Raw genomic sequence first — 27,088 nt, forward strand, 5'->3', positions numbered from 1 at the left:
TTAGCAAACAGAATCCAACAACAATTAAAAAAATCATACACCATGACCAAGTGGGCTTTATCCCAGGAATGCAAGGATTCTTTAATATCCGCAAATCAATCAATGTAATACACCACATTAACAAATTGAAAGATAAAAACCATATGATTATCTCAATAGATGCAGAGAAAGCCTTTGACAAAATTCAACACTCATTTATGATTAAAACTCTCCAAAAAAGCAGGAATAGAAGGAACATACCTCAACATAATAAAAGCTATATATGACAAACCCACAGCAAGCATCACCCTCAATGGTGAAAAATTGAAAGCATTTCCCCTGAAATCAGGAACAAGACAAGGGTGCCCACTCTCACCACTACTATTCAACATAGTGTTGGAAGTTTGGCCACAGCAATCAGAGCAGAAAAAGAAGTAAAAGGAATCCAGATAGGAAAAGAAGTGAAACTCTCGCTGTTTGCAGATGACATGATCCTCTACATAGAAAACCCTAAAGACTCTACCAGAAAATTACTAGAGCTAATCAACAAATATAGTAAAGTTGCAGGATATAAATTAACACACAGAAATCCCTTGCATTCCTATACACTAACACATGCAAAAATAACAGAAATAGAAATTAAGGAAACAATACCATTCACCATTGCAACTAAAAGAATAAATTACTAGGAGTATATCTACCTAAGAAACAAAAGACCTATACATAGAAAACTATAAAACACTGATGAAAAGGAATCAAAGAGGGACACAAACAGATTGGAGAAAACCATACCGTGTTCATGGATTGGAAGAATCAATATTGTCAAAATGGCTATCTACCCAAAGCAACCTATAGATTCAGTGCAATCCCTATCAAGCTACCAACAGTATTTTTCACAGAACTAGAACAAATAATTTCACAATTTGTATGGAAATACAAAAAACCTCGAATAGCCAAAGTAATCTTGAGAAAGAAGAATGGAACTGGAGGAATCAACCTGCCTGACTTCAGACTCTACTACAAAGCCACAGTCATCAAGACAGTATGGTACTGGCACAAAGACAGAAATATAGATCAATGGAACAGAATAGAAAGCCCAGAGATAAATCCACGAACCTATGGACACCTTATATTTGACAAAGGAGGCAAGGATATACAATGGAAAAAAGACAACCTCTTTAACAAGTGGTGCTGGGAAAACTGGTCAACCACTTGTAAAAGAATGAAACTAGAACACTTTCTAACACCGTACACAAAAATAAACTCAAAAATGGATTAAAGATCTAAATGTAGACGAGAAACTATGAAACTCCTAGAGGAAAACATAGGCAAAACACTCTCCGACATACAATCACAGCAGATCCTACTATGACCACCTCCCAAGGATATTTTGGAAATAAAAAGCAAAAAACTAAACAAATGGTGATCTAAGTGAAACTTAAAAGACTTTGCCACTCAAAAGAAACTATAAGTAAGGTTTGAAAGATCAGCCCTCAGATTGGGAGAAAAATATAGGCAAATGAAGAAAAGGACAAAGATTAATCTCAAAAATAACAAGCCAACTCTGCAGCTCAATTCCGAAAAATAAATGACCCAATTCAAAAAATGGGCCAAAGAACTAAACAGACATTTCTCCAAAGAAGACATAACAGATGGCTAACAAACACATGAAAAGATGCTCAACATCACTCATTATTAGAGAAATGCAAATCAAAACCACAATGAGGTACCATTACACGCCAGTCAGGATGGCTGCTATCCAAAAGTCTACAAGCAATAAAATGCTGGAGAGGGTGTGGAGAAAAGGGAACCCTCTTACACTGTTGGTGGGAATGCAAACTAGTACAGCCGCTATGGAAAACAGTGTGGAGATTTCTTAAAAAACTGGAAATAGAACTGCCATATGACCCAGCAATACCACTTCTGGGCATACACACTGAGGGAACCAGATCTGAAAGAGACACGTGCACCCCAATGTTCATCGCAGCACTGTTCATAATAGCCAGGACATGGAAGCAACCTAGATGCCCATCAGCAGACGAATGGATAAGGAAGTGTGGTACATATGCACAATGGAATATTACTCAGCCGTAAAAGGAATTCATTTGAATCAGTTCTAATGAGATGGATGAAACTGGAGCCCATTATACAGAGTGAAGTAAGCCAGAAAGATAAAGAACATTACAGCATACTAACACATATATATGGAATTTAGAAAGATGGTAACGATAATCCTATATGCAAAACAGAAAAAGAGACACAGAAATACAGAACAGACTTTTGAACTCTGTGGGAGAATGTGAGGGTGGGATATTTCAAAAGAACAGCATGTATACTATCTATGGTGAAACAGATCACCAGCCCAGGTGGGATGCATGAGACAAGTGCTCGCGCCTGGTGTACTGGGAAGACCCAGAGGAATCGGGTGGAGAGGGAGGTGGGAGGGGGGATCGGGATGGGGAAATACGTGTAAATCTATGGCTGATTCATATCAATGTATGACAAAACCCACTGAAATGTTGTGAAGTAATTAGCCTCCAACTAATAAAAAAATTAAAAAAAAAAAAAAATGCAATGTGAAGGCAAGGGGTGGGATCGGGGGTATACGTAGAGAGTCTCTCAGCCAGTCTGTCAAGGTACGGCTGTGCGGGAGGCTCCTGCTAACTCAAGAGGGGGACTCTTGGGCACATTTGAGCTCCGACGGTGAAGAGGCCTGTGGACTTAAGACCTCTAGTAGACTGGACATCCTCATCACTTAAATGCCTCTGGGCTATAGACAGAAACCCCAGGGTCAGTGCATTGTGTTTAAGCGGAAATTGATTAATTTTCCTTGCTGAATAAATACTGTGAACAGACTATCGGAAACTATTGCAGGGTACTCAGAAATCCTATTCTATCTAGAGTAGTGACTCTGCTCCTTGACCTCAGAATGATTCTCAGATAGTTTGTAGAACCTTCCAGCAAATTCTCTGGAAAGAACTTGTGCCTGTTGAATTTTCTTTCAACTGGACTGAGTCAATTTAGTCTGCAAACTCTTAAAAAGCCAAGAGAAGGGACTATCTCAGAAACCCATAGGGGAGAGCTTTCTGTGTTCTCTGATGCTCCCAGTGAAGGTCAGATCATGTGCTGTGGCCCTACTCGGGAAGCTTCTGTGTGTGGAGCATAAACTTCTATCTGCCGGGTTGTGTTGTTCAGGTGAACATAAGATCCACTTCATTCCGGGAATGATTGGCCCGTTCCTGGGTGTGACACTGGTCCCACAGCCTGAAGTGCGGAATATCATGATTCCCATCTTTCACGATATGATGGACTGGGAGCAGAGGAAAAATGGCAACTTCAAACAGGTGAGAGCTGCCCCCTCCCCAGAAGTGTTAGGGGGACTCTTCCCTGGAATGGACCCCCTTTGGCCCTGGCACATGATGCAGATGGCCACGCTGTAGTTCTAGTGTAGTTCTTGGCTGTCTTGAGTCCCATCCAAGGGTTTCCCTTCCTTGCTGGCCAGATGTGATTTGTGGATTTTCTTCATGAAGTGCTACCGGAGAAGTTAGAAGGCCAGAGAAGACGTTACAGGTCAGAGAACAATCAGAGGAAAGGAACCGAACATCATGTGAAAGGACTTTTCTGATCAAGGAGAGAGTGACTGAGACTGGAACCTCCCAACTTCACTCAGAAGGAGGTCCCAGGAGCATGTTGTCTTTTCTCTCTGGAGGTTCCCCAGTGTGTATGGTCCAGGCATTTCTAAGGCTAGAGCCCAGACCAGATAACTTCTCAGAGCTGAGAACTTCACAGACTCCTACACAGAGAGCTGGGCCCATGAGGGATAAGTGCTTGGCTTCTGACTGAGTGGCTTCAGGCTGTGCCTCTGGGTGGTTCCTCTGCCACCCCTAAAGTGGAGGAGAGGGCCCCTGCCCTTGTATCTGTAGCTCCAAGGAATAGGACTAGGAACAACAGATAGAAAACAGTGGTGGTAACACCAGTTTTAGCCAATAAAATAACTTGCTCGCAAAAAGTTATTTGCTATAAGCTGGCCTGCTTTCAGAGATGGGGAGCTCCTCTCTGTTGGTGATTCTCAAACAGAAGCTCCCTGGAGTCCTCTAGGGGAGATTTCTCTGTTGCCTTGGGGACTGTAATCACTCTCCTCTAAGCTCCCCCCCAACTCTGTGGTTCTGGGATGAACCAGTGGTCTTAGAGTGAGTGATTCTAACACTGAGCAACAGACAGTGCAGACAGTAATTTTTAAATTTTTATTTATGTATTTTTATATTTACAAAGAATAAAATTCACTCTTTGGGGTTTACAGCTCTGTAAATTTTGGCAGACACAAAAAAGTCATGTAACCACCATCAAAATCAAGATTTTTAAAAAAATTTTTAATTCCTAAAATCTCCATCTTGCTACACCTTTATAGTCAAACCCTTCCCCTACCTTTAACCTGTGGCAACCATTGATCTATTCTCCATCACTGACAGTGTGCCTTTTCCAGAATGTCATGTAAAGGGAGTCATGTAGACTGTAGCCTCTTGAGACTGACTTCTTTCACTTAGAACAGTATGATTGCATCAATTATCTTTGTTGTTATTCAGTTGATCAGTCGTGTCCAACTCTTTGCGACCCCTTGGACTGCAGCACACCAGGCTTCCCTGTCCTTCACCATCTCCCAGAGCCTGCTCAAACTCATGCCCATTGAGTCAGTGATGCCATCCAACCATCTCGTCCTCTGTCATCCCCTTCTCCTCCTGCCCTCAATCTTTCCCAGCATCAGGGTCTTTTCTAATGAGTTGGCTCTTCACATCAGGTGGCCAAGGTATTGAAGCTTCAGCTTCAGCATCAGTCCTTCCAGTGAATATTCAGGATTGATTTCCTTTAGGATTGACTGGTTTGATCTTGCAGTTCATGGGACTCATGAATCTTCTCCAGCACCACAGTTCAAAAGCATCAATTCTTTGGTGCTCAGTCTTTTTTATGGTCCAACTCTGTCACTGTTTACACTTTTTCCCCACCTATTTGCCATAAAGTGATGGAACCGGACGTCATGATCTTAGTTATTTGAATGTTGAGTTTTAAACAAGCTTTTTCACTCTCCTATTTCATCTTCATCAAGAGGATCTTTAATTCCTCTTCACTTTCTGCCATAAGGGTGGTGTCATCTGTATATCCACAATCTTGATTCCAGCTTGTGCTTCATTCAACTGGCATTTCACATGATGTACTCTGCATATAAGTTAAATAAGCAGGGTGATAATATACAGCCTTGACATACTCCTTTCCCAATTTTGAACCAGTCCATTGTTCCATGTCCAGTACTAACTGCTGCTTCTTGACCTACATAGAGGTTTTGCAGGAGGCAGGTAAGGTGGTCTGGTATTCTCATCTCTTTTTAAGAATTTTCCACAGTTTGTTGTGATCCGTAGTCAAAGGCTTTAGTGTAGTCAATGCAGGAGCCAGGTAACGTGGCTCTTTTTAAGAATTTTTCACAGTCCAAGGCTTTAGTATAATCAATGAAGCAGAAGTAGATGTTTTTCTGGAATTCTCTTTTTCTCTGATACAATGGATGTTGGCAATTTGATCTCTGGTTCCTCTGCCTTTTCTAAATCCAGCTTGAACATCTGAAAGTTCTTGATTCATGTACTGTTGAAGCCTTGCTTTTAGAATTTTGAGCATTAATTTGCTAGCATGTGAAATGAGTGCAATTGTGCAGTAGTTTGAACGTTCTTTAACATTGCCCTTCTTTGGGATTGGAATGAAAACTGACCTTTTCTTTTCAAGAATATTGGTTTGATAAAATAAAAGTAACTCCACAGACCTAAAATGGTCAATATTACCAATTATGACGTTATATTTGAAGACCTTAGCATTTTGTGTAACCTAGAGACATTGATTTTGCATATGTTGATTTTTAGTGTCATGTTTTGGACTTTTGTTCCTCTTAGTAACTTCTCCCTTTATCAGCACTACAGGGAGTGAGAAAGTACTGTCCCTAAATCCTTCCCTCACCAGCTCCTTTGCCTAATATAGAAGTTCTGACCCTGGAATAGGGCTCAGAACGACCTGAGGGCTTGTAAAAACACAGATTGCTGCCCCCCCACAACCCCTGAGTTTTTGATCCAGTGGAACCTGGGAATTTGTGTGTCTAATAAGATCTCTGGGGACTTGTTGCTGCTGGCCAGGGAACCATTTTGAGAACTCCAGGAAACGGCTGTACCCATATTTGCACCGTTGTACCCTCTGCTGCTCCAGGTCCCCTCCCACTTTTGCCCTGTTCTGGAAAGCACAACCTGTACCTGCGTGTGTGAAGAGAGATCCCTACCTGACTTTGCATGACCCCAGGCAAGTCCCTGCTGGCGCCTTTTCTCTTCATAGAGAAAGGCAGACGACCTCAATCCCAAGGACTGCAGACCTCAGACTGTGTGTGTCTTCCAAAAAGTATATTCAAGCAGCTGACTCATTAGGCCAAACGTAGATGTACAACCACCTCCACCCTGGCCATAGCAGACTGCTATAAAAGGGCCATATTTATTCATCCAGTCTTATTTTCCACTGATAGGATTTCAAAAGCCGTAATTGCCTTCAATGACTTTTCTAATTCAGTTATTCTTTTACTACTTCATTGCCTTAGGACTCTGGCCCTGTGTGGAAGGAGAAAATGCCTTTTGTTACAGCTCATTATTAAAAGCCATGCCATTTTTTGTTCATATAAAATATACAAATAATTGCGCAGGACCACATTTCAAAGGTTAATGAGCAGTTTAAAAGATTTTTTTTTTTTATCTCATATCACTTTACAACTAATTTCTCACTTCAGAGTAAATGCATTGAGGCCTGTTAGGAAAGTGACTGAGCACTGTTGAAAGCCTTGCAAATTAGTGGGTTAGGAATAGACGCAGTGTTGCTCCTCACAGTTTAGGAACCCAGTAACAAGTGCAGGGACCCCCACTGACAAGGCAGCTACTGACAAGGTAAGCTCCTAGGGCTCCAGGTGCTATGAGGACAAAGAATGGAGCCTTTTCTCAAGGAGAATCTCTGAAGGAAACCCATCTCCCTCAGTGCAAATGAATGTCAGCCATTAAGGTGAGGACCAGACCCCAGCAAGCGTCCTTTGTGACTGGCTGACCGAGGGTAAAGTTCTAACCAAGTATGTCTTATACGAATTCCCTTGAATGAGCATTTTTTAAGAAAGAAAAACAACACTTGACAAAGGCGTCTTTTGGATCCAAAATACTTCTCTTTCCAGAGAGTCCTTGCCTTTTGCCCCTAGCCTGGAAAAAGAGTATCTGAGACGTATGTGTAAGTTCCAGCTCTTACTTAAACCCCTAGAGTGGGAGCCCTTCCTGATGGGGGAAGGCAGCGTGGCTTCCCGGTGCTGTAGGTGAGATCCCACCTTCTCCAGGGTTTCTTTGGTACGAGAACAAAAGCAGGAAGAAGTTCCCCAGCATCCTCCCCCATCACAGAGGGCTAGATTTTGCATCCTTCCCCTGAGCTCATCTCCGGTTTACAAAATCTCTGCTTCCCTCTAGGTGGAGGCCGAGCTGATTGACAAGCTGGACAGCATGGTATCAGAAGGGAAAGGCGATGAGAGCTACAGGGAGCTCTTCGGCCTGCTGTAAGCTGCTTCAGCCCGAGGCACCCCACGTTGGGGTAGAGGGTGAAGTGGGCTAATGAAGGGTAGGGGTACAGCCTGTTCTGTGCAGGCTTCAGAGCGTGGGTATCAGGAGAGACCCGGGTTGTTGCTGGTGGCAGCAGTGCTCACCTCTGTCAACAAGAAAGAGACGTCATGACAGCAGGTGCTCTCAGGGATTATCGTAGTTAACTGAAAGGTGTAGACACAGTAACTCTGAGCTCCTGGGTTTGCCAATAGGAAAAGGATCACCATATGTCTTCATACCATGTACTGTATCCTAGTTGGGCAAACAGCTCATGGGGACTCAATGAGGGCTCAGCGCTGGCCTTTCTGGGGAGGGGAAGGGGTTTAAATCTCAGCTTTGTAAGATTGTACAGTCAGCTTGAAAAATACTACCATGAATTTTGTGACCTAAACAAGTTATACCCCCTTTCCAGACCAGTTTTCACTTGTGAAACAGGGTGGCTGTACTGACTGAATGTCAAGGGTCCCAGGTCCACCAGTATGGCTTCGGTCCTGAGTTGATGGGGCCACAAAACCTGACAGGACACAGCTATGGGGCTCAGTCTAAAGGAGGGACTCGAGAGCCATGGTCCTCCCACATAGGCAGTAAATTGGGTATTTTATCTTCCTGAAAAGCAAAATGTGAAGACATTTACAGCTTTAGCGCCTCCTCCCATCTCACTCATTGTTTCTAGCTGTGAGATTTTCTAGCTGTAGCATTTTGAAGATAAGCTTGTAACATATTTTCTATTAGTTATACTGTACATTTGCTTAGAACTTTACAGTGGACAAAAATGTTGACATTTCTGATTTAATCCTCACAATACATCTGTGAGATGGGTAGGGCAGAGAGTGTCCTGATGAATAAAAATAATGCAACTGAGCTTGGAGAGGCGGTGGCATTGCCCTCAGTTGCGTGGCCACTAAGAAGCATGTCTGGGGATACCATCCAGACGTTCCAGTTTCAAGGAGAGGGGGAAATCTTTCTCCTGTACCCTGCCTATGTAGTTTGTTCCTTGATGAGTCATGCAATAAAATGTGAATTCATTTGAAACTTAAGTAATTTTAATTTGTGAAAATGAATCCATCCTTAGGGTTTTTCTTTTGGCCAAAGATGTTTCTAATTATGGAAATAAGGAAGTGAAGTCTCTTCCTAAGCCACTCACTGATGATTTTACTACAAAGGAAAAAGCACAAAAATAACTTGCAGTTAGTAATTACCTGACAAAGAAGTGTTTCACAAACTCTTCTGAGTCATGTCTGAGAACCGAAAGCCACTGATAACTGTGGAGCAGCATTTCGTAATTTGTGTTTAGGAGAAGATGTTTGTGTAGGTACACTGGGGGATGTAGATCATGGGCTAATCAGTTTAGAAAAGACTCAGTGAAAGAAAATTAAACAAACCTCTGTATAATAGAACTTCTCAAAGCCTTCAATATGCAGAAAGGTGTGAAAAGTCTCTGAAGAGGAAGGTGTAGTGACCCACCACTTTCATGCTTGTTTGCTCACAGAACACCTCTCTGTCCCCCAGGACAGCAGAGCTCTGTAGAACACAGTTTGGGAAATGTGTGCATAGTAGCTTTTCCCACATAGCTCAGAGGTGAGAACCAATGATCCTGCCATCTTGCTCTAGGAACATGGGTCACCTGGGAAACCCTCACTCTCCCAGAGGCCCCATCTCAGGTTAGATGCTCTGTGCAAGGAAGACAGATGTCATCACTGCAGCATTAACAACAGTCAGGCTATGGGTGTGAGTCCCCACTGTTGGTCCCTGGCTGAGCCCTTCACTCTAGGGGACTGTCATGACCTCAGGGAGCTAGGGCCAATGTACAAAGGGGTCAGCAGCAAGACCTGCACCTGGGATCATCAATGGGAAGGTAGAGGATCTCAGAAACCAGGTTCTTTGGAGAAGTCAGAGCTTACCTGGAGATAATAGGAACACGGGCTGACAAGTGAGAAAGGGACCCAGGCATGTAGCTCTTGGCTCTGGCCATTTTCTGTGGAAGTCTCCTGTGACAGTGGAGATAACTGGGTATAACTCTTGGACTCACTGTCTGTCCTTCATGCTGGGCCCTCAAGACTGATTGCAGTCTTACCCTTGGTCTTATGTGAAAAGGCTGGTCAGCGTGTTTGCTGAGGATGGTTCTGAGCAGTGATAGAGGCAGCCAGCCAGTTGGCACAGCCAGGTCTCTCCCTCAGTGGCCTGGTCCTCAGCTGCTTCCTCAGAACCGCTCCCACAGTGTGTACCCCTACAGGGGCTGGGGGTCTGAAGCTTCTCCCTCAGCTCAGTGGCATCCTTAAGAGCTCACACAGGACAATGGAAGACATGTTCATTTGTTGCTGTCCATTCAGTAATTGCTTTGTCTTTGCTTTCTGCTGCATGGAGTAGAACCCAGCTGTTTGGGCCCTACCCCAGGTAAGACTGCCATGTGGTAAGTCTGCCGTCTCCAGATCTATCACAGGCCCCCCGGGCTCTGGGACCTTACACTGGTGCCCCCGGGAGGCTCATGAATCGTGCGTTCTGTTTGCTTCTATCAATAGCCTGCTGGAGAAGGTTGAACAGGAAACATGGCGTGAGACCGGCATTTCCTTTGTAACCTCAGTCACCCGCCTCATGGAACGCCTCCTTGACTACAGGTATCTTCTCAGGAACCTACCTGACCTCTTCTCTGGTCACATCCTCCCCCCAGCAGGAGGATCCCCTGACCTTAAAATTGAGACCACGTGACCACAAGAGGCAGGGCTATTCTGGTGTTGTGTGCCGTCACCAGTCATTAGGAATCTCCTGATAGCCAAGGAGGAAGGGGTGAAAGCCTTCTCTCAGGCGTAAGGCCAGGATTTCCTGGGCTTACCCCTGGTACGTGGGCACATCTACGCTGGAGGTGTCCTAGGGACATGTAGCCATCTGGCTTTTCCTCCAGAAAAGTCAAGACTCAGAGGGATGGGCACAGCAGAGAGGAAAAAGGCTATCTCCAGAGTGAGGTGGGATCTTAGTGCAGACCTTCCTCAGAGCCGTATGGCAGGTGGGCAGGGAAATATCACCCAATACAGAACTGTTGTACTTGTTTGGACTTCCCTGGTGGCTCAGCAGTAAAGAATCTCCCTGCAATGCAGGAGACATGGATTGGACCCCTGAGTTGGGAAGATCCCCTGGAGAAGGAAATGGCAACCCACTCCAGTATTCTTGCCTGAAAAATCCCATGGACAGAGGAGCCTGGCAGACTGCAGTCCATGAGGTGGCAAAGAGTCAGACACGACTTACCAACTACACAGAATTGTGACCCAGGAGGAGTTTCACTTCTTTTTTCCAGGGCAAGGGGTACCCGATTTTCCCATGCCTCCATTCTTTGTGTAAAATCTATTTATTTCTGTCCTTGACCCTGGCCAGGTGTAGATGAGAGGAGGCAGCCTGTGAGCTCAGAGATCTTTATGATATGTGGAATCTGGGAGTTCACATGTAATGTTTTTTCCTGAAAGCCTGCCTTCTCAGTCATATCATGGCTTTTGACTTAGCCTAAAAGGAACACTGCCACTGCCACTGGGGCCTTACTTATTCTCTCAGTAGAGTTCAGGAGAGCCAAGAGGGCCTTAGGGAGATTATAGGGGAAGGTGGTAAGGAATGAGGAGGGGTGATAGAGAAACCAGCCCCAAGCAGTAGTTGTCTTCTCTGTGCTGTGTCTCGTGCAGATATCAGGGGGGTGCACCTGGGACTCAGGTGGCTGTGTGTACAGGAGGCTTCTTGCTGGATTCACAGTCTGTTCCTCATTCTTTCATCTCCTTGTGCTAGGCCGCCCCTCCTTGATAGAGGAGCATGGATTTGATCAGTCCCCACTCTCCTTTGGCAAGGATCCATTCTCAGTGTTCCTGTGTTCTGTGTCTGGCAGGCTAGCCGTGACTCCTCCTGCATCCAAGCCTGTTCAGCACAAATGCAGCTCAGCCCTGGCTGAAGCTACCCCTAAATCAGAAGAAAGCTTCAAATCCACTGCTCCTAGTTGGAGGGGATTCCAAATACTAGTGCACAAGAAGGACACCACACGGAGAAAAGTCAGTGAGATGATTTACCTGGCGGCTGTGCCATGGTTGCTGGGCTACAGGGTTCTGAAGGCAGGTCCCTGGAGTAGACTGTATTGGCTTCCCCTAAACACTGTCCTACAAAATGAAAACTGCCCTTTATGGATGGCTCTGTGGCTTCCCTTTGAAGAACTTGAGGGTTTAACCTTCTACTTTACTGACATACTTCTGCACTGAAGACGTTGGTAGGTGCTCCTGAATGCCCTGATATAGCCTCTGGGCTCTGCACACTGCCACCAGAAAAGGGTACAGCTGAACAGAGATGTTTGAGCCCTAGGAATGGGTCCAGAGCCTGGAGGGAACGCACAGCACAGTCCCATCCGTGGACAGGTTTCTGTTGGAGAGCATCCTCCTCTGGGGTTTGGACACACTGAAGCCTCAGGGACACTGCAGGTCTGTGTTGTCCCAGAGGCACCACTTGGTCCATCCATCTTCGCTCTCCCCTCCAGGGATTGCATGAAAGGAGAGGAGACAGAGAATAAGAAGATCAGCTGCACTGTTAACCTGATGGTAAGAGAACCTGGGCTGCTCCTCCTCTCTGCCTCATGGAGTGGCTTCTGTCCCGCCCTGTGACCACCTTGTCCTTTCTGCAGTATGTGGTTATGAGCATGAGGGTTTGCGTCCAGACATCAGCCCTGTCTCTGGAAACTCACATTCCCACTCGAGAGAGGAATGCAGTGAGCCTCTCCTCAGACAGAGCTGTAGCCTGGCCTCTTGGCAAGGTCCCACCGACTCTGACATACTCCCTTTTCCACCATTGGTATTCCTGTTTCTCACCACTCAGGACCCCTGCAGACCTGCCAGAGGTTTTGCCCCCAGCAGGGGTGCCTTATGACTGGTCCCTTCTCTTTCTGGCGCTGGCTGCCCCCACGGCCTGCCTCCTCCTTCCTGTCCAGCACCCCCAGGGTTTTGGCCAGCTGCCTGGAGCTCAGATACGTCCTCCAGAGGTGGCAGCCCCTCTCGCCTTCTTGTGTACTTCCTCCTCTTTTACAGAACTTCTACAAATCAGAGATTAATAAAGAGGAGATGTATATCCGCTACATCCATAAGCTCTGTGACATGCATTTGCAGGCGGAAAACTACACAGGTAAGCAGGAGGGGAGAGCCCGGCCTCCCCCCGGGAAAGGACTGGACAGACATGTGCAGCTGACAGGGGAGAGCTCTGAGTTGGGGCCCGCCGGATGTCAGCGGAGTGTCCGCGCCCACGATACCCATCCCCTCACCCCTTGCCCTCAAGTCCTTTGTAACGCGTGGTGGAGAGAAAGCAGGGGGAACTTGCCCTTGTGCCTGGCTGCCAAGCTTCTTCCACTCCCCTTGCCTCCTGTTTCCCCCATCTGAGGGTGACCTCCAGATCCCGGGAGCCAGGTTCAGAGCCTCCTAAGCTCTTTGTTGCTCCTCACGAGCAGAGCCTTTCCGAGGACCTCACAGCTGGGCTGAGTGAGGCCACAGCCCAGGCTCATCGCCTAACCCTGGGGCCTCCAAAACATGCTGGCGGACCTCCCTTGTGGTCTGGGCTCTTCCCCTGCAGCTCCCGTGAGGATGGACAGTGTGCACCTGACTTTCTGACTGGCTGGACAGGGGCCTTTTCACTGTATCACAATTTAGTCCATTACTAAGGCCTTTTCTAAAAGAAAAATTTAAAAACATACCTGTCACACTGTTTACTGAGTGCTGCCCTGAGTCAGGAAGACAAGTGTACCCACATGTGCCCTGGGTGATCACCTTGTTCCCCCCAAAATAACCACTTTTTCACCATGGTAACCAGCCATCACATCTTAGCCCTTGAGCCACAGGTGGTGTGATAGGCCAGGAAATTTAGGCTATTCTTGTCCACAGTGTTACTAGAATGAGATGAATTTGTAGAAACGAAGAAACCTCCTTCCCTATTTTCTGTTAGATATTAGAGATTGTTTCACAGAGATTCCACCTTTCCTGACACAGCTTGGCAAGAATTAAGTCTGAGATGACTGGGCTGAATCTGCCATCCTCTGCATCCACTTCCACCCATGATCCCAGCAACCCTTTGAGGGGGCAGTGAAGTGACAGACTGAAAAGTTCCATGTATCAATAGAGGCATTTACTGAACTCTTAGAGCACTGGGATGAGACTGAGAGGCTAGGTCGGGAATTCGGACAGAGAGAAGGTGCTAAGCCTTGCTTCTGGTGGCCTCAGGAATAACATCTAAAAAGAATATTGACAGGGAAGAAAAAGATTTCACATGATTTTCTAAGTTCCATAGGGAGGCCTTGCAGGTCTCACGGGCTTGTCCCCACAGTCAGAAAGGGCTTTGCAGCTCCAGTGAGGAGTCATGTGCGTCCCTGGGCAGGAAGACTGGTGGCCAGAGTGTAGGCGGAGAGGCAGAGGTGAGCAGGGCCTGGGAAGGCTGTGGGCAAGCAAGCCTGGCTAAAACTGGAAATGGATCACAAGATAATTAGAAAAGAGATTCTCCACAGATTTGAATGGGGCCTTGAAGGCCAGGCAGAAGCTCAAGCTAATTAAGTTGCCAATAGGAGATGCTCGCCAAAAAGAAACAAATAAAACAGGATGGAGCAGGCCGTGTGATGAGAACCCAGAGCAGCAGCTGTAATTCAGTGTGACTCACTCCTGGGCTCTAGGAAGCCACAGTATTGAGCTATGGCTTTTTTATAAACCCTCCCCATCAGTTCCATGTGTACGGGAGACGTCACCAGTCCTCTGCCCTGGACCCAGCATCAGCTGTAGTTTCCTCTGTGAATGGAGCCCTTCACACAGTTATCACCATACACTACACACTCCTGCTCGCTGGTCCTTTTAGAAATGGTCGAGATGAGGAGAAAGGGTCATTCCCCATGCTGAGGTCAGAAAGTGGAGCTGGAGGTATGGAGGCTGGCTGTGGGATGGCCGAGGAAAGCTTGTCAGAGCTCCGATCCAGTTCTGAGAAGGTTGGGGAAGAAGCGCTAGTCCCTTGAGCAAAAGGGAACCCAGGAGCTCTCTCTGACATGGCAGTGTGTCCCAGAGCAAAGCGGCCTGTGCACCGAGAGCCACACTTATCCAGAGCCCAGAGCAGGTGGCCAGGCTGAGGGAGGACGGGGTCCACTGGGTCCCTTCGTGCTGTGGTCAAGGGCTGGTGGGTGGCTGGACAGCCCCTCTCTCTCAGGTGTGGTGTCCGGCATCCCTGACCTAGGCTGTGCACACTGGGTCCCCGGGCACCTGGCTGCCCCAGGACCTCGCTAGAGCCTGTCCCCACAGAAGCTGCGTTCACTCTGCTCCTCTACTGCGAGCTGCTGCAGTGGGAGGAGCGGCCCCTGCGGGAGTTCCTCCACTACCCATCCCAGACGGAGTGGCAGCGGAAAGAGGGGCTGTGCCGCAAGATCATCCACTACTTCAACAAAGGCAAGGTGGGTGTCCCCGGGCGAGGCTTCGAGTGCCTCAGCCCCTACTGGGCTCCATGGCACCTTAACCCTGCAGGAGTGGCAGCAGCTGCAGAGGGTGCTGTGAGGGGTGGTGAGGAGGTGGGTGCCCATGTGCATGCATTGGATTTGGAGGCAGCATGACTTTCTCTGGGGAAAGACAATAACAGCTTAATCATGTGGCTTGGAAGCCAGTCGCAAATTGAGGGTGTAAAAGAACGCCACACACCAGCTTTCCACATCTGTAAATACTAATGCTCCAAGATCAGGGGCCTCTGGGCCCCCTGCTTGTCTGTATTAGATTTGCTTAGGTTACTGTAGCATTCTGATCTGCCATAGAAAATGTGAGCCGTAAAAATGAGTGGATTTTAACCACAGCCGAAGGAGGCCCATACTGCCTCCTGTCCATGTTCTTGTCTTGGGTCTCTCTTCCTTACAACACCATCCAGGTTCCTCTCACAGGCTTGTTCTCTGTTAAACTTGACTGTAGAATTAGCAGGCATTCTCAGCATTGGCTCAGACTTCCTTGGAACTTGCCCACCATCCTGCTCCAATCTCTGGGAGAGTTTCTTGTGGGGCCCTCTGACCACCTGCTGTTGGGTGTGCCCCATACACTGGAAAGGCTAGGTTTGTGTAACTTGTTGAAGCTGTTGTCTCATTACTCAGCTTTGAGCACGTCTTAGAAAGCTAAACTAGGGTCATGCAGGGAACTATAGCAGCTGAACACCAGACTTGAATTAAAATTGTTTTTTTTTAAATGAGTTATTTCATCATAAAAAAGGTTCAAACATTAATACATTTTGCCCATAACTCAGAAAACATTCATCAGATTTACACAGCATGGGAGACTTCTGTTTGTCAAAAACATCCACCCACGTAGGGAATGCACATGCATTGGTCAGTAGGAACTGGTCTGAAACCTCAGGAGCTCTCATTCCACCTAGCCCAGAAAGGAGATCTGTGCCTGCTCTCAGCCAGCCACACACAACTGAGCGACGGAGCCAGCCCAAAGCATCCTCTCCTTGCTCCCAGAGATGGACTGAGGGCTCCATGCCAGCTTGCTTGTAGGCCTGTCTTCCTGGCATGCAGTCCACCTGGAGCTGCCACCTACCCATATGCCCAGTGAGCCCTCCCAGCTCGGAGGCACTGGCGTAAGCATGGTGTGAGTGTGCAGGCGTGCTGTCAGTATATTAGGTCCCTTTTCTTTCCATGGGCATAGAGCACAGAGAAGAGCTGTGCTTATCTGATTGAGCCTACCTGTGGGTCATTTGAGCATTCATGGTCCCCTTCTCACTCCACACTACAGTAGTGTTAAGAAAGCAGGTTTAATGCTAAGTATGAACAAGGGAAGGGTTTCCCAGGTGACTCAGTGGTAAAAGAATCTGCCTGCCAATGCAGGAGATATGGGTTTGATCTCTGGGTTGGGAAGATCCCCTGGAGAAGGAAATGGCAACCGATTGCGGTGTTCTTGCCTGGGAAATCCCATGGATAGAGCAGCCTGATGGGCTTCTGTCCCTGGGATTGCAAAAGAGTCAGACACCACTTAGCACCTAAACCACAACAGCAGCAACATGGACAAGGGGGGTAATGCAAAGCCTGCCTGAGTATTGTGGATGGGCAGGAAGGGGAGAAGGACTGAGAGGCTCCGTAGGCCACCTTCTCAGGAATCTCCCACTCCTTCTGCCTTTGCTGTGAATTGCTGGGGGAGCTGCTTCTGTACAGACCGCTCAGTACAGACCACTCTGAGCCCTTCCATGAGCGCATCCTCACAGGGTATTTATCAGAGGCCTTCTCCTGGGCTTGTATAGAAGGTATGACTTTTCTGTTTCTGTTCCTCCATACCTGATGGAACCAGTGGATAGGGCTCACCCATTCTCTTAAAAGCATTCAGGGCCTTTTTTCTAAAGGCTCCAGAAAAGCAAACCCTGGCTGATACAGGAAAAGTGCTTCTATAGGGTTCTTAGTGCCAGGAGGAACGTGAGCTTGGCAGTCAGAGGAGGGCAGGAAGAGAGCAGACTGCAAGGAAGCAGGGGCAGGCAGTGAGGTTCTTGACCTCAGCACTTCTAGCACAGCCCGCCTCACAGCCACTTTCCTCCCACTCCTTGTCTCTGTGTTACCCGCCACATACAGACGACCCCATCTCCTTTGGTCCCACATTTCTCTCCTGAGTATCTAGAAGGACTGAACCAGAAGTCCAGCTCATGGTCACAGCTTTGCCCTGGATCATTCCCTCCGGTGGTGAGGTGGTCAGCCTAGGAACCTGGACCAAGGTGAATTGGGTTGTGGTCACAGAGGTCAGCTCTCCCAGGCCAGACAAGGAGAGAGGGACACTCCAAAGGGTGTGCCCAGGTGGGAGTTAAAAGAATGAAGGGAAGATGAGAAGAGGGGAGGCAGTCCTTCATCCCAGGGAAGAAGGAGCAGACAGGAGGGGAACCCCTGCTTAGCTGGCACACAGACCATCAGGTATGAACCAGCCCTCCTTGTGGGGGTGGGCTTGGGCTCTGCTGCCCAGGGCTGCTATTGCTCACACTCCTTGGAAGGAAGGACAGATCTGTTACTTCTGATACATTGTGTGTAAACAGAAGTACAGAGACTGCCCGTCTGGAGTCCTGGCTTTTGCCTGCCTTTCCATTTTGAGCAGAGTGAGCCAAGTCAGTGCAGCTTCCTTCCTGTGAGTGGGGGCAGCATGGATGTACAAACACGTCTGCCCAGGTGGGTGGAAGTGACCAGATTTCAGACACCGGTTAGGAGTTGTGGACTGGCTTTGCCTCCTGCCTTTCTGGCAAGGGAAAAGAGGTAGATGGTATGCATCATACCTGCTGAGGATTCCCTCCCTGTGCTCCGAGGTTGCTCTCAGAATCCCCAGTATTCCAGCACAACCCTTAAGGCTCACCCTTCGGGTGGGATGTGGGTGCAGGCTTGGAGCAGCAAGGCTACAAATGAGGCCAGAGATGCCAGTGAGGCAGATAAGCACGGCTTTCTTAGGAGCCGCTGTGTCAGCAGGCAGAGCTCCCTGAGGCTCACGTGGGGCCGTCAGCACCTAAGCATTTCCCCAGGGGGCGCTCCTTGCAGGCCGGCAGGCTGTGGCTTAGCCAGCCCCCGTGGAACTGCCTACCCGGGGTGGGCCCGTCACTGAAACCTGCCCAAGCAGCACTTGGAGCCAGAGAGAGGACAGACACGTGCCCCCTTTAAAGCTGCGATGTGGGGGCACAAGAGGCTTTCTGGCTCCCTGAGGCAGAGGAGCTGTATTGGAGCAGAGAATCAGGGTCTATTTAAAATTCTCTTTGGTTTGTTTCAACATTTTTAATTGGTCCTGCAGGTCAATCTGTGTTGCATTAATTTCTTCAAAGGATAGAAATAATGTGCTCTTTTTAGGAAACACAGTCCTGAATAAAATAGTGTTGTCCTTCTCCCTGATGCTATTTCAAATCTATGTTTTTAATAAAGTCCTTATTAAACATTCATACTGAAACCCTGATGGGTGAAATTACATGATATCTGAGATCTGCTTCCAAAACTGTAGGGAGGAGTAAGTGAGTGAGATGTGAATGATACAAAACTGACTCTGAGTTGGCCGTGGTTGAGGCTGGGTTATGAGTACCTAGGGGTTCATACTTCTGTGTTTCCATAGCTTAAAGTCTTCCTATAACAAAAATTTTTAATCAGTATCTAGAAGTTAGGGAGAAGAGCCTGTCTAAAATACCAAGTAAACCTTTGATTCCCAATCTCCCTAAGAGAGAAAGCACTGTATTAAAAAGAGGAGGAAATGGACAGTATTGCCCCTTGGTGAAAGCTGCCATTCGATGGACCTGCCACCATAATAGGAGCCACACCACAGAAACAGCCTGAGACCTGATTAGACAAGGATTATCTGAAGCCTACTCTAACAGTGGAATATTTCTATAAAGGAAATTGTCGGATCTACCGCCAAGTCCTTGGGTAGCTACTTCCTTCTTAGCTTCCATACTTCTTTCTAAGCTTAAATCATCTTAACTTGAGTCATTATTTTCTTCATTAACTCATTAAATAAGTCTTAATTGAGTACCTGCTCATGCCTGGCCTGGTTCTAGGCTCTGAAGGTAAAGGATATAAGCAGAGTCCCTGCCCTCATGCAGCTTTTCATCTGATTATGACTAGTACAACATAAAAATAAATACTTCTTAGCCCAGAAATAAACCCATATACCAACAGTCAATTAATCTTCGACAAAGGAGGCAAGAATATACAATGAAGAAAAGACAGTCTCTTCGGCAATTTGGTGTTGGGGAAGGTTGACAGCCGCATGGGGACCAATGAAGTTGGAACACTCCCTCACAAAAATACACTCAAAATGGCTTAAAGATTTAAATGTAAGACGTGACAGCATAAAGCTCCTAGAAGAGAATATAGGCAAAATATTCTCTGACACAAATTGTAGCAATGTTTTCTTCATTCAGTCTCTCGAGCAAAAGAAATAAAAGCAGAAATAGATAGGACCTAATCAAACTTAGAAGCTTTTGCACAGAAAAGGAAGCCATAAACAAAACAAAAAGACAACCTATGGACTCGCAGAAAGTATTTCAAACTATGCAACTCACAAGCACTTAATTTCCAAAGTATACAAACAGCTCATTAGAGCTCAATATCAAAAAAGCAAACAGCCCAATCAGAAAATGCGCAGAAGACCTAAATAGACATTTCTCCAAAAGAAACATACAGATAGCCAACAGGCACATGAAAAGATGTTTAATGTCACTAATTATTAAACAGATGCAAACCACAACTTAATCTACGATGGGTATCACCTCACACTGGTGAGAATGGCCATCATCAGAAAATCTACAAATAGTAAACTCTGGAGAGGGTGTGGATAAAGGGAACCCTCCTACACTCTTGGTGCAGCCAGTATGGAGAACAATATGGAGGTTCCTTAAAAACCTGAAGACAGAGTACGTTTTAGTTACATGATCCAGCAGTCCCACTCCTGGGCAAATATCCAGAAAAGAAAATAACTTGAAATCAAAAAGATACATGCACCTAATGTTCACATCAGCACTGTTTACAATAGCCAAGGCATAGAAGCGACCTAAATGTTCATCGCAAAGAGTCGGACATAACTGAGCTACTGGACTGAACTGACCAAAGTGTCCATCAGTATATGAATGGATAAAGATGTGTGGGGGGTGTGTGTGTATACATGCATATGCAGTGGACTATTACTAAGCCGTTAAAAAGAATGAAATACCACCACTTGCAGCAACATGGATGGACCTAATGATTGTCACACTAGGTGAAACAAGTCAGAGAAAGACATATTATATGATATCACTTACATGTGGAATCTAAAAAATTACACAGATTAACTTATTTATAGAACAGAAACAGACTCACAGACATAGAAAACAAACTTATTGTTAGCAAAGGGGAAAGGGTGGATGAGGGGTAAATTAGGAGTTTGGGATTAACAGATACGCAGTACTATATATAAAAGAGATAAACAGCAAAGACCTAGTGAATAGCACAGAGAACTACATTCAATATCTTATAATAATCTATAGTGGAGTCTAAAAAGGACAATATATATGTGTGTGTGTGTGTTTATATGTGTGTATATAGTCTTGTTTATACAACTGGATCACTTTACTGTATACCTGAAACTAACACAGTATTGTAAATCAACCATATTTCAATTTTTAAAAGCAAATGCTTTTTTAAAGAAGATGGCTTCAGAGTAATGAAAGGAGAATAGATAGGGTGGGTGCTTGTCCTTGACAAGGTAGTCATAGAGAGGCCTCTTGGAGGTGGAAACATTTGAGTAAAAACCTGAGAGCTATGCATTGAGCCAGAGTGTCATAATTCTGTGTGTTCTCCACAAATCAGTTTTGAGCATGTGTTCTTCATGACATATCAGTTGCAGGAGGCCTTTAGTTGTGCCTTCTGATATGTTTGGCAAGGCTTGGACCCTTCTGAGGATGCCTGCGGTGCTAAAGCCTTGTTCCTGTTTCTGTTGCAGAGTTGGGAGTTCGGGATCCCACTGTGCAGGGAACTGGCGTGTCAGTATGAGAGCCTCTACGACTATCAGAGCCTCAGCTGGATTCGGGTGAGCTTCGCATCAGCTTCTAAGGGAGCACTGATTGAGCACCTCAGCACTGGGTTGCGTGCTGTGGACAGTGCAGGAGAAGCAGAAGCCAAAGTTCCTGCTCTCAAGACGCAGAACACACACCTGACAGATGCCTGCGTGATCCAGACCCCAGGGGCCGCTGGTGCTTAAGGAGGAGGCGGCAGCACACGCAGGATAGGACGGGGGTGGTTCACGGAGGCGGCGGCAGCCCAGCTGCACGAAGAGGCTTCTCCTGAAATGATTCCGTTCAGATATACCTCATCTTAGTGTCTCCCTGCCTTGGCTTGTGGTCACTCCTAGGCACCCAAGTGAAGAAAGTTCTTCCCTTCTTTGATGTGAAATATTCAAAATTAAGTGAAATGGACTTTGAAGGTCTCTACCAAATTTTTCCTTGTTTCTGGTGCTGGGTTTTGAATCATAACAGCTGGTTAAGTCTTTGGCAAAGAGAAGTCAGGAGTCTCGGTTCATCTGCCTCCTGCACCCTTGTCAGTGGTTCCCTGACCCTGGTCAGGCTCTGTAGAATAGATGAAGTTCTACACCAGGAAACTTTTGCTCTGGTGTTTGAAGGTCACTGCTCCCTGGCAGGCTGGCTTGATTGAATGCATTAGGGACATCTCAGTCAAATTTCAGTGAGTTTTTCTGAATCTGAAGCCAGGTCAGCTACGACTAAAAAACTTATACCAACCTTGGTAATGCCAGACATCATGGATAGTAGTTCCACTTTTAAAGTTTAAAATCTCCGAAATTGGGACCAGTACAGTGACTCTGGTAACTAAGCCTTCCTCATTTCGTTAGCATCTTGAGTCAGATGGTAAATGAACTAGAGCAATGCAGTTGGACTGATGGTGTCACCTATAGGCTTATTGTCAGTTGGTGTAGTGGGTATCATCAAAACCAGAAATTCCTGAACAAAAAAGAGGAAGTCCATGTTAAACGTGTGCCCCTGAAAGTACAGGAAGCCTGAGTCTGTGTGGGGCTGGGTCCACTCACTGGGCAGGAGAGTGCAAGCAGCCTCTCGGGGCTGGCCCATCTCCAGGTGATGATGGGGAGGGAAGGTTTCCTTTCCATCTGGCAGCTCCCTGGCGAGGGGTTGATCGTGGCTAGGGGCTCACTTTTTATCTAGACTGAGTCATCACGTTCTCTTTCCAAAAGGCAGTGTCTGCTTAGGCCTGGGAGAACTTGCTTTGGACACACCACTAGCAGTCAAGCCAGCCTGCAGGCAACTGCCTTTCTCGTTCACAGAAAATGGAGGCCAGCTACTACGACAACATCATGGAGCAGCAGCGCCTGGAGCCCGAGTTCTTCCGGGTCGGATTCTATGGCCGGAAGTTTCCTTTCTTCCTTCGGGTGAGTCCATTCAGGTAGTCACAAGAGCTTCTATCATATTTTACACATAATCTCTAATCTGTTTGTTTTTTTTTCTTTTTTAACCTTTTCCTATAGCACTGAATAGTTCCTTACGAAGGACTGATGAGTGTTTGGCTTTATTTGACTGAACTGGCTGCCAACTTTAGACTGTCTTTCTCTTTGCAGTTAAACTGTTTTGCAGCCACCTGGAATATACGAGGGTGGCTTTCTTACCAAATCAACAAGGATCCTGCAGGAAATGACCAGGGTTTGAGACTATCCCATAGATAATGTTTAGAAACCTTCCACCTTCTGTTTCCAGGGCCTGGAATCCTCTGTTGTGACTATTCTCTGCCAGACCGGGTATCAGTGCAGCCTTGACCTCAACAGTAGGCTTCACAGTCAGGGTGGAAAATCACTGAGTTGAGAGATCTCTGAGGATAGTCCCTTTTGCTCCTGGGGTTTGTGGAGCAAACCAAACATTGGGTTTGGCTGGGGAAGAAGGCCTTTCCAAGGCAGCCAGTTCTCTGGCCCATGGTGACTACAGCCATTTTGTTCCACCACTGCTGGAAAGGCTGGGCAGGGATATAAATAGAGTGGAAGGATTGCCTGAGCACAGACGTACTGACACCAGTTGAACAGTTGTGATTGTTTTTTGTCTTTATTTAGCACAATCCAGGGGCTCCAGGAGGAGTCAGCCTGGGCTTGTAGGCTATAGCCCACAAGTAGCTATTCTCAGATGACCTAAATGAAGCCGTGCTGATGGAAGGACCCGGAGGCTGCAGTTGAGACCTGAGATTAGCTCTATCATACTAAGGTTCAGTGTCCACAAGTCTCAGGAAGCTGCTAGGAAAATTCATATGATTCCTTTGATGTTCTTGGGATCCTGTCTTACTGGAGAAATTGCTTTAGCCAATGAGCAGTAATAAGCTTGGTATCTCATTGAAGGTCAACAGAGCTTAATGGCTTCTTTTAAAAAGAAGCCAGCCTGCTAAGCAACAGAGTCCAGGCTGACCGCATTTTGGATGTAGTGCAGGTCAACATGCACATTTCCTGGGCAGTAATTATTCTAGGCTAAGAAGAAAAATGATTTCTGTAGGAATTAGTGATAGTGACAAGGACAGCAAACACACCCTGCCTGACTGTGACCCCCAGAAGGCTCAAATTCTGTTCCACAGAAGGGTTGCTAGTAGCAGAACGTGCCTCAGTAGAAGCTCCACGAGCTGCTGGACCTCCTTCACTCTCTAGGACCATCCAGCCCAGGCTTATCAGACAGGGCATGTTTGTTGCCCCCATCTACATAGATCATACAACAGCAGTGAGGGTAGAGGTCAGCAGAAGAAGGAATAGTGCAAGAATCCCTGGGTCAGGAAGATCCCCTGGAGAAGGGAATGGCTTCCCACTCCAGTATTCTTGCCTGGAGAATTCCATGGACACAGGAGCCTGGTGGGCTACAGTCCATGGGATCGCAAAGAATTGGGCACGACTGAGTGACTGACTCTTTCTTAGAATCAAAAACATCTCTAGAAAGCCCTTTGGTAACCTAATGATTCTAGCCTTGTAACTAACTTCTTTCTCATTTTATCTTTATAAGTTATGTTTTATTGTCATTTTACTCTCCTTGTTTAGTCTCATGATTTGTACGTCATCAACTAGATTTTACTCCAAAACATCGTTCTTTTGGCTCTTACAAAATCAAGCACTGGTGTGCCCCATTTTTGTCCCTGTCAAGCAGGAAGTCTCCACCATGGTCCCACCTGGCTCCCACCCCCCATGCTCACGTCACAGGGAGCATCAGTGTCTCAGGGCTCTGAGAGCTTTCTGACTGGTAGGACCTGGCATAAAACCTGCATCTGAGCCAGTTACAGTCTAAATGTTCAAACATGGTTTCAAGGGTGCCAGTGATAGAGGAAGAATAACCGAGAAACATCACCCGTCAGTCCATCCTCATCTCCACAGCAGGAGCTATGTTTCAGGCATACGGGTCTGCTTGGCCTGGCCGCGTGCTGTCCCCCCGCCCCCCTCAGTTGCTCAGTTCAGCTGCAGCAAATGGAATAAGGCCAGCAGAGGTAGCCGTTTGCCTTGTAAATGGCAAGGACAGAGGGGAAAGCAGTGGCAGCCAGATCCGTCCTACGCGGGGCTGCCGGGACTCTCGCCTGAGCAGACTGGAAACCAACAGCTAGCCTCAAGGTCAATGCGCTGTGCCGTTCTCCTGCTGGGCCCTCCCCAGAGCACTAGGCTGCTCTTTGACCTTCCCTGAACACAGAGGCCATTTATTGCTCCAGCTCTGTCAGCTTGAGTCCTCTGGACCATCTGCCTGTGTTGCTTCACAAATGTGATTATCCACTAATCTGCATGGAGACAGGAAAACATCCAGCCCTCCCGTCTTGGGGGAGTTTCTTTTCCTCTTCATTTTACCCATGAACAGACACTGACGAGGATTGTACATTTTGCATGAAAAGGCCAGTTCTTCACAATTAACCTTCTTTGTCAGTTCTGCTTATCAAGCAAGGAGCTTGTAAATGTCTCTGTCCTCTGACTACTGATCTGTTCCACTGGGGAGGCAGCCTGCTTCCCCTGACCTTGACTTCCCTTCCACTGTTGCCCTTGCATTCTGATCCATCTGGACATGTGGCCAAACCTTACCTGAATTCTCCCATAGTAAGAGAAGAAGTGAAAAGTGGGCAAAAATCCTATTCCAGAAAGATTGATGTTGTACTGTATAGCATAGGGACTCTGCTCAATGTTATGTGGCAGCCTGGATGGGAGGGGAGGCTGGGGGAGAATGGATGTATGTATATGTATGGCTGGGTCCCTCCACTGTTTGCCTGAAACTATCACAACATTGTTGGTTGGCTATACTCCAATACAAAATAAAAAACTTTCTTTTAAAAAGGCTGAGGTCACCCACAGCCTAGCCTGTGATGACCCCCCTACCAGGAAGCATAGGGCTGGCCCTGTGGAACCTCTCTCTTCCTCCCTCTGAAGACACGTAAATGCCTAACACCACTGTCAAAGTGAATCTGGTGAGGCGGACAGAGGTCACCAGAGGGCTTCTGAGGAGCGCCTCCAGCCACGCACTCTGGCCCAGCCATGAGGCAGGCAGAGCAGTAGGGTCAGGGTGCCCTCAGTCCCCAGAGAGGAAAACTGAGACCCAACCCAAACCCAGCATGGCATAACGTGAAGTCTTAAGAAGTGTGTAGTTGGATGATGGTCTACGGACCCAGTTGCAGAGGAATTGCTGCTAGAGGAGTTGGTAAATGCCCACAAGGCACTGGGCGGCGTTTAGACTGCTTCTCCCAGCTGACAAAAGTCATCCTACAAAAGCACACATCTTACCACCTTCCTGTTGTCAATTACCTGGTGGCTTCCATAGCGGTACTCGTGGACACACATCAGCAGCCCCTTCGTTGCCTCCCACCAGTGCTCCACAAGCACCTTCCTTCTAGCCGTGCCTTTTCCTGTCTTGGCTTGTTGCCCTGGTTGTCACTGTATGCACATAGATTGACCCCGCTTCTCTACTCCGCTGGGTGGCCCAGATGGACCTTCCAGGACTGTCTCCAGGCATGGCTGTTTTCCACAGTCCCACCCCTGTCCCCCCAGTAGCGTCCCTTCCCGTGTGAAAAGCCCTGCCCGCCCACGAGCTTCCTGCAGCTCCCACGCCGGCCGCCGCCACACCACTGCTGTCCTTCACTCTTCTTGACCGTGCTTTCCCTTAGGGCAGAGTAGCGGGCAACATGCTCTGCCCCAGGCCTGCCCCAGGGGCTCCCAGGTTGAAGAGCTGAGGGTGGGCGGCTGCAGGCGAGGCATGGCGTGTGCTCTCCCCTTTGTGGCAGAACAAAGAGTATGTGTGCCGAGGCCACGACTACGAGAGGCTGGAGGCCTTCCAGCAGAGGATGCTCAGCGAGTTCCCGCAGGCCGTCGCCATGCAGCACCCCAACCACCCTGACGACGCCATCCTGCAGTGTGACGCCCAGTGTATCTTTTGACCCATGGAGGCGAGAAGGGCCGGGACCGTGGGAGGGGAGGCCCACCCAGTCGGCTGCCCCGCTATGACGCTGTTGGCTGCTGGTGGCCAGGTTGCCCACCAAGTCCCAAAGCAGAGTGTGTCCACATCACTCACCGACCCTTAAAGGGGCACTTGAGCCTCACAGAGGAGGCGGGGGCATGCCCTTAGCCCTGGGGGGCCTGGTCATCAGCTAGCTTTTATCCCTCTGGTGAGCTACTGCCGGTACCTTACAGACCCAGCCCATGAAGGGTCTCCTGGCACCCAGCCGCAGACACTATGGATTCTCCCAGTGTCCACAAGGACACTACACTTCCATCCCCTGCTGCACCCCCACGTGTGTCTGTCGATACCCCGAGCCTTTGTCAGGACTGAGGCACAGGGGATGGGGCGGACGGAGTGGGGAGGAAGATGGGGAATTCCTGTGTTCTTGGGGGCACTTGGAATTCTGAATGCAAACACTGGCCTGCCCCTCCTTCCCTGCACTCAACTTCCATGACAGTCACCGTGGCTGTGCCAAGCTAGTCCCAGAGAGAGGAGGGCAGGCAGATGCCCATATTCACTCTCCACAAAGA

The 27,088-nt window shown here is 47.5% G+C and overlaps 1 protein-coding gene across 8 annotated transcripts in view; it reads left to right on the plus strand.

Annotated features, from left to right (window-relative positions):
- DOCK3 (dedicator of cytokinesis 3) overlaps window positions 1-27,088 on the plus strand; it is a 288,068-nt gene that overhangs the window by 238,231 nt on the left and 22,749 nt on the right. For 7 of the 8 annotated variants that reach the window (XR_006264627.1, XM_043443221.1, XM_043443227.1 and 4 more), the window contains exons 32-41: window positions 3,175-3,323; window positions 7,494-7,579; window positions 9,990-10,016; window positions 10,142-10,237; window positions 12,121-12,181; window positions 12,665-12,758; window positions 14,900-15,048; window positions 21,053-21,139; window positions 22,403-22,507; window positions 26,344-26,485. Coding sequence is in view for 7 of the 8 variants with exons in the window: in XM_043443221.1 (XP_043299156.1) it covers window positions 3,175-3,323; window positions 7,494-7,579; window positions 9,990-10,016; window positions 10,142-10,237; window positions 12,121-12,181; window positions 12,665-12,758; window positions 14,900-15,048; window positions 21,053-21,139; window positions 22,403-22,507; window positions 26,344-26,485 (996 nt within the window). In the remaining variant the exon portion in view is untranslated. The remainder of the gene's footprint in view (window positions 1-3,174; window positions 3,324-7,493; window positions 7,580-9,989; window positions 10,017-10,141; window positions 10,238-12,120; window positions 12,182-12,664; window positions 12,759-14,899; window positions 15,049-21,052; window positions 21,140-22,402; window positions 22,508-26,343; window positions 26,486-27,088) is intronic. The other variant, XM_043443223.1, reaches the window with a different exon arrangement.

Source organism: Cervus canadensis, chromosome 22, assembly GCF_019320065.1.
Source record: "Cervus canadensis isolate Bull #8, Minnesota chromosome 22, ASM1932006v1, whole genome shotgun sequence".
NCBI lineage: Eukaryota > Metazoa > Chordata > Mammalia > Artiodactyla > Cervidae > Cervus > Cervus canadensis.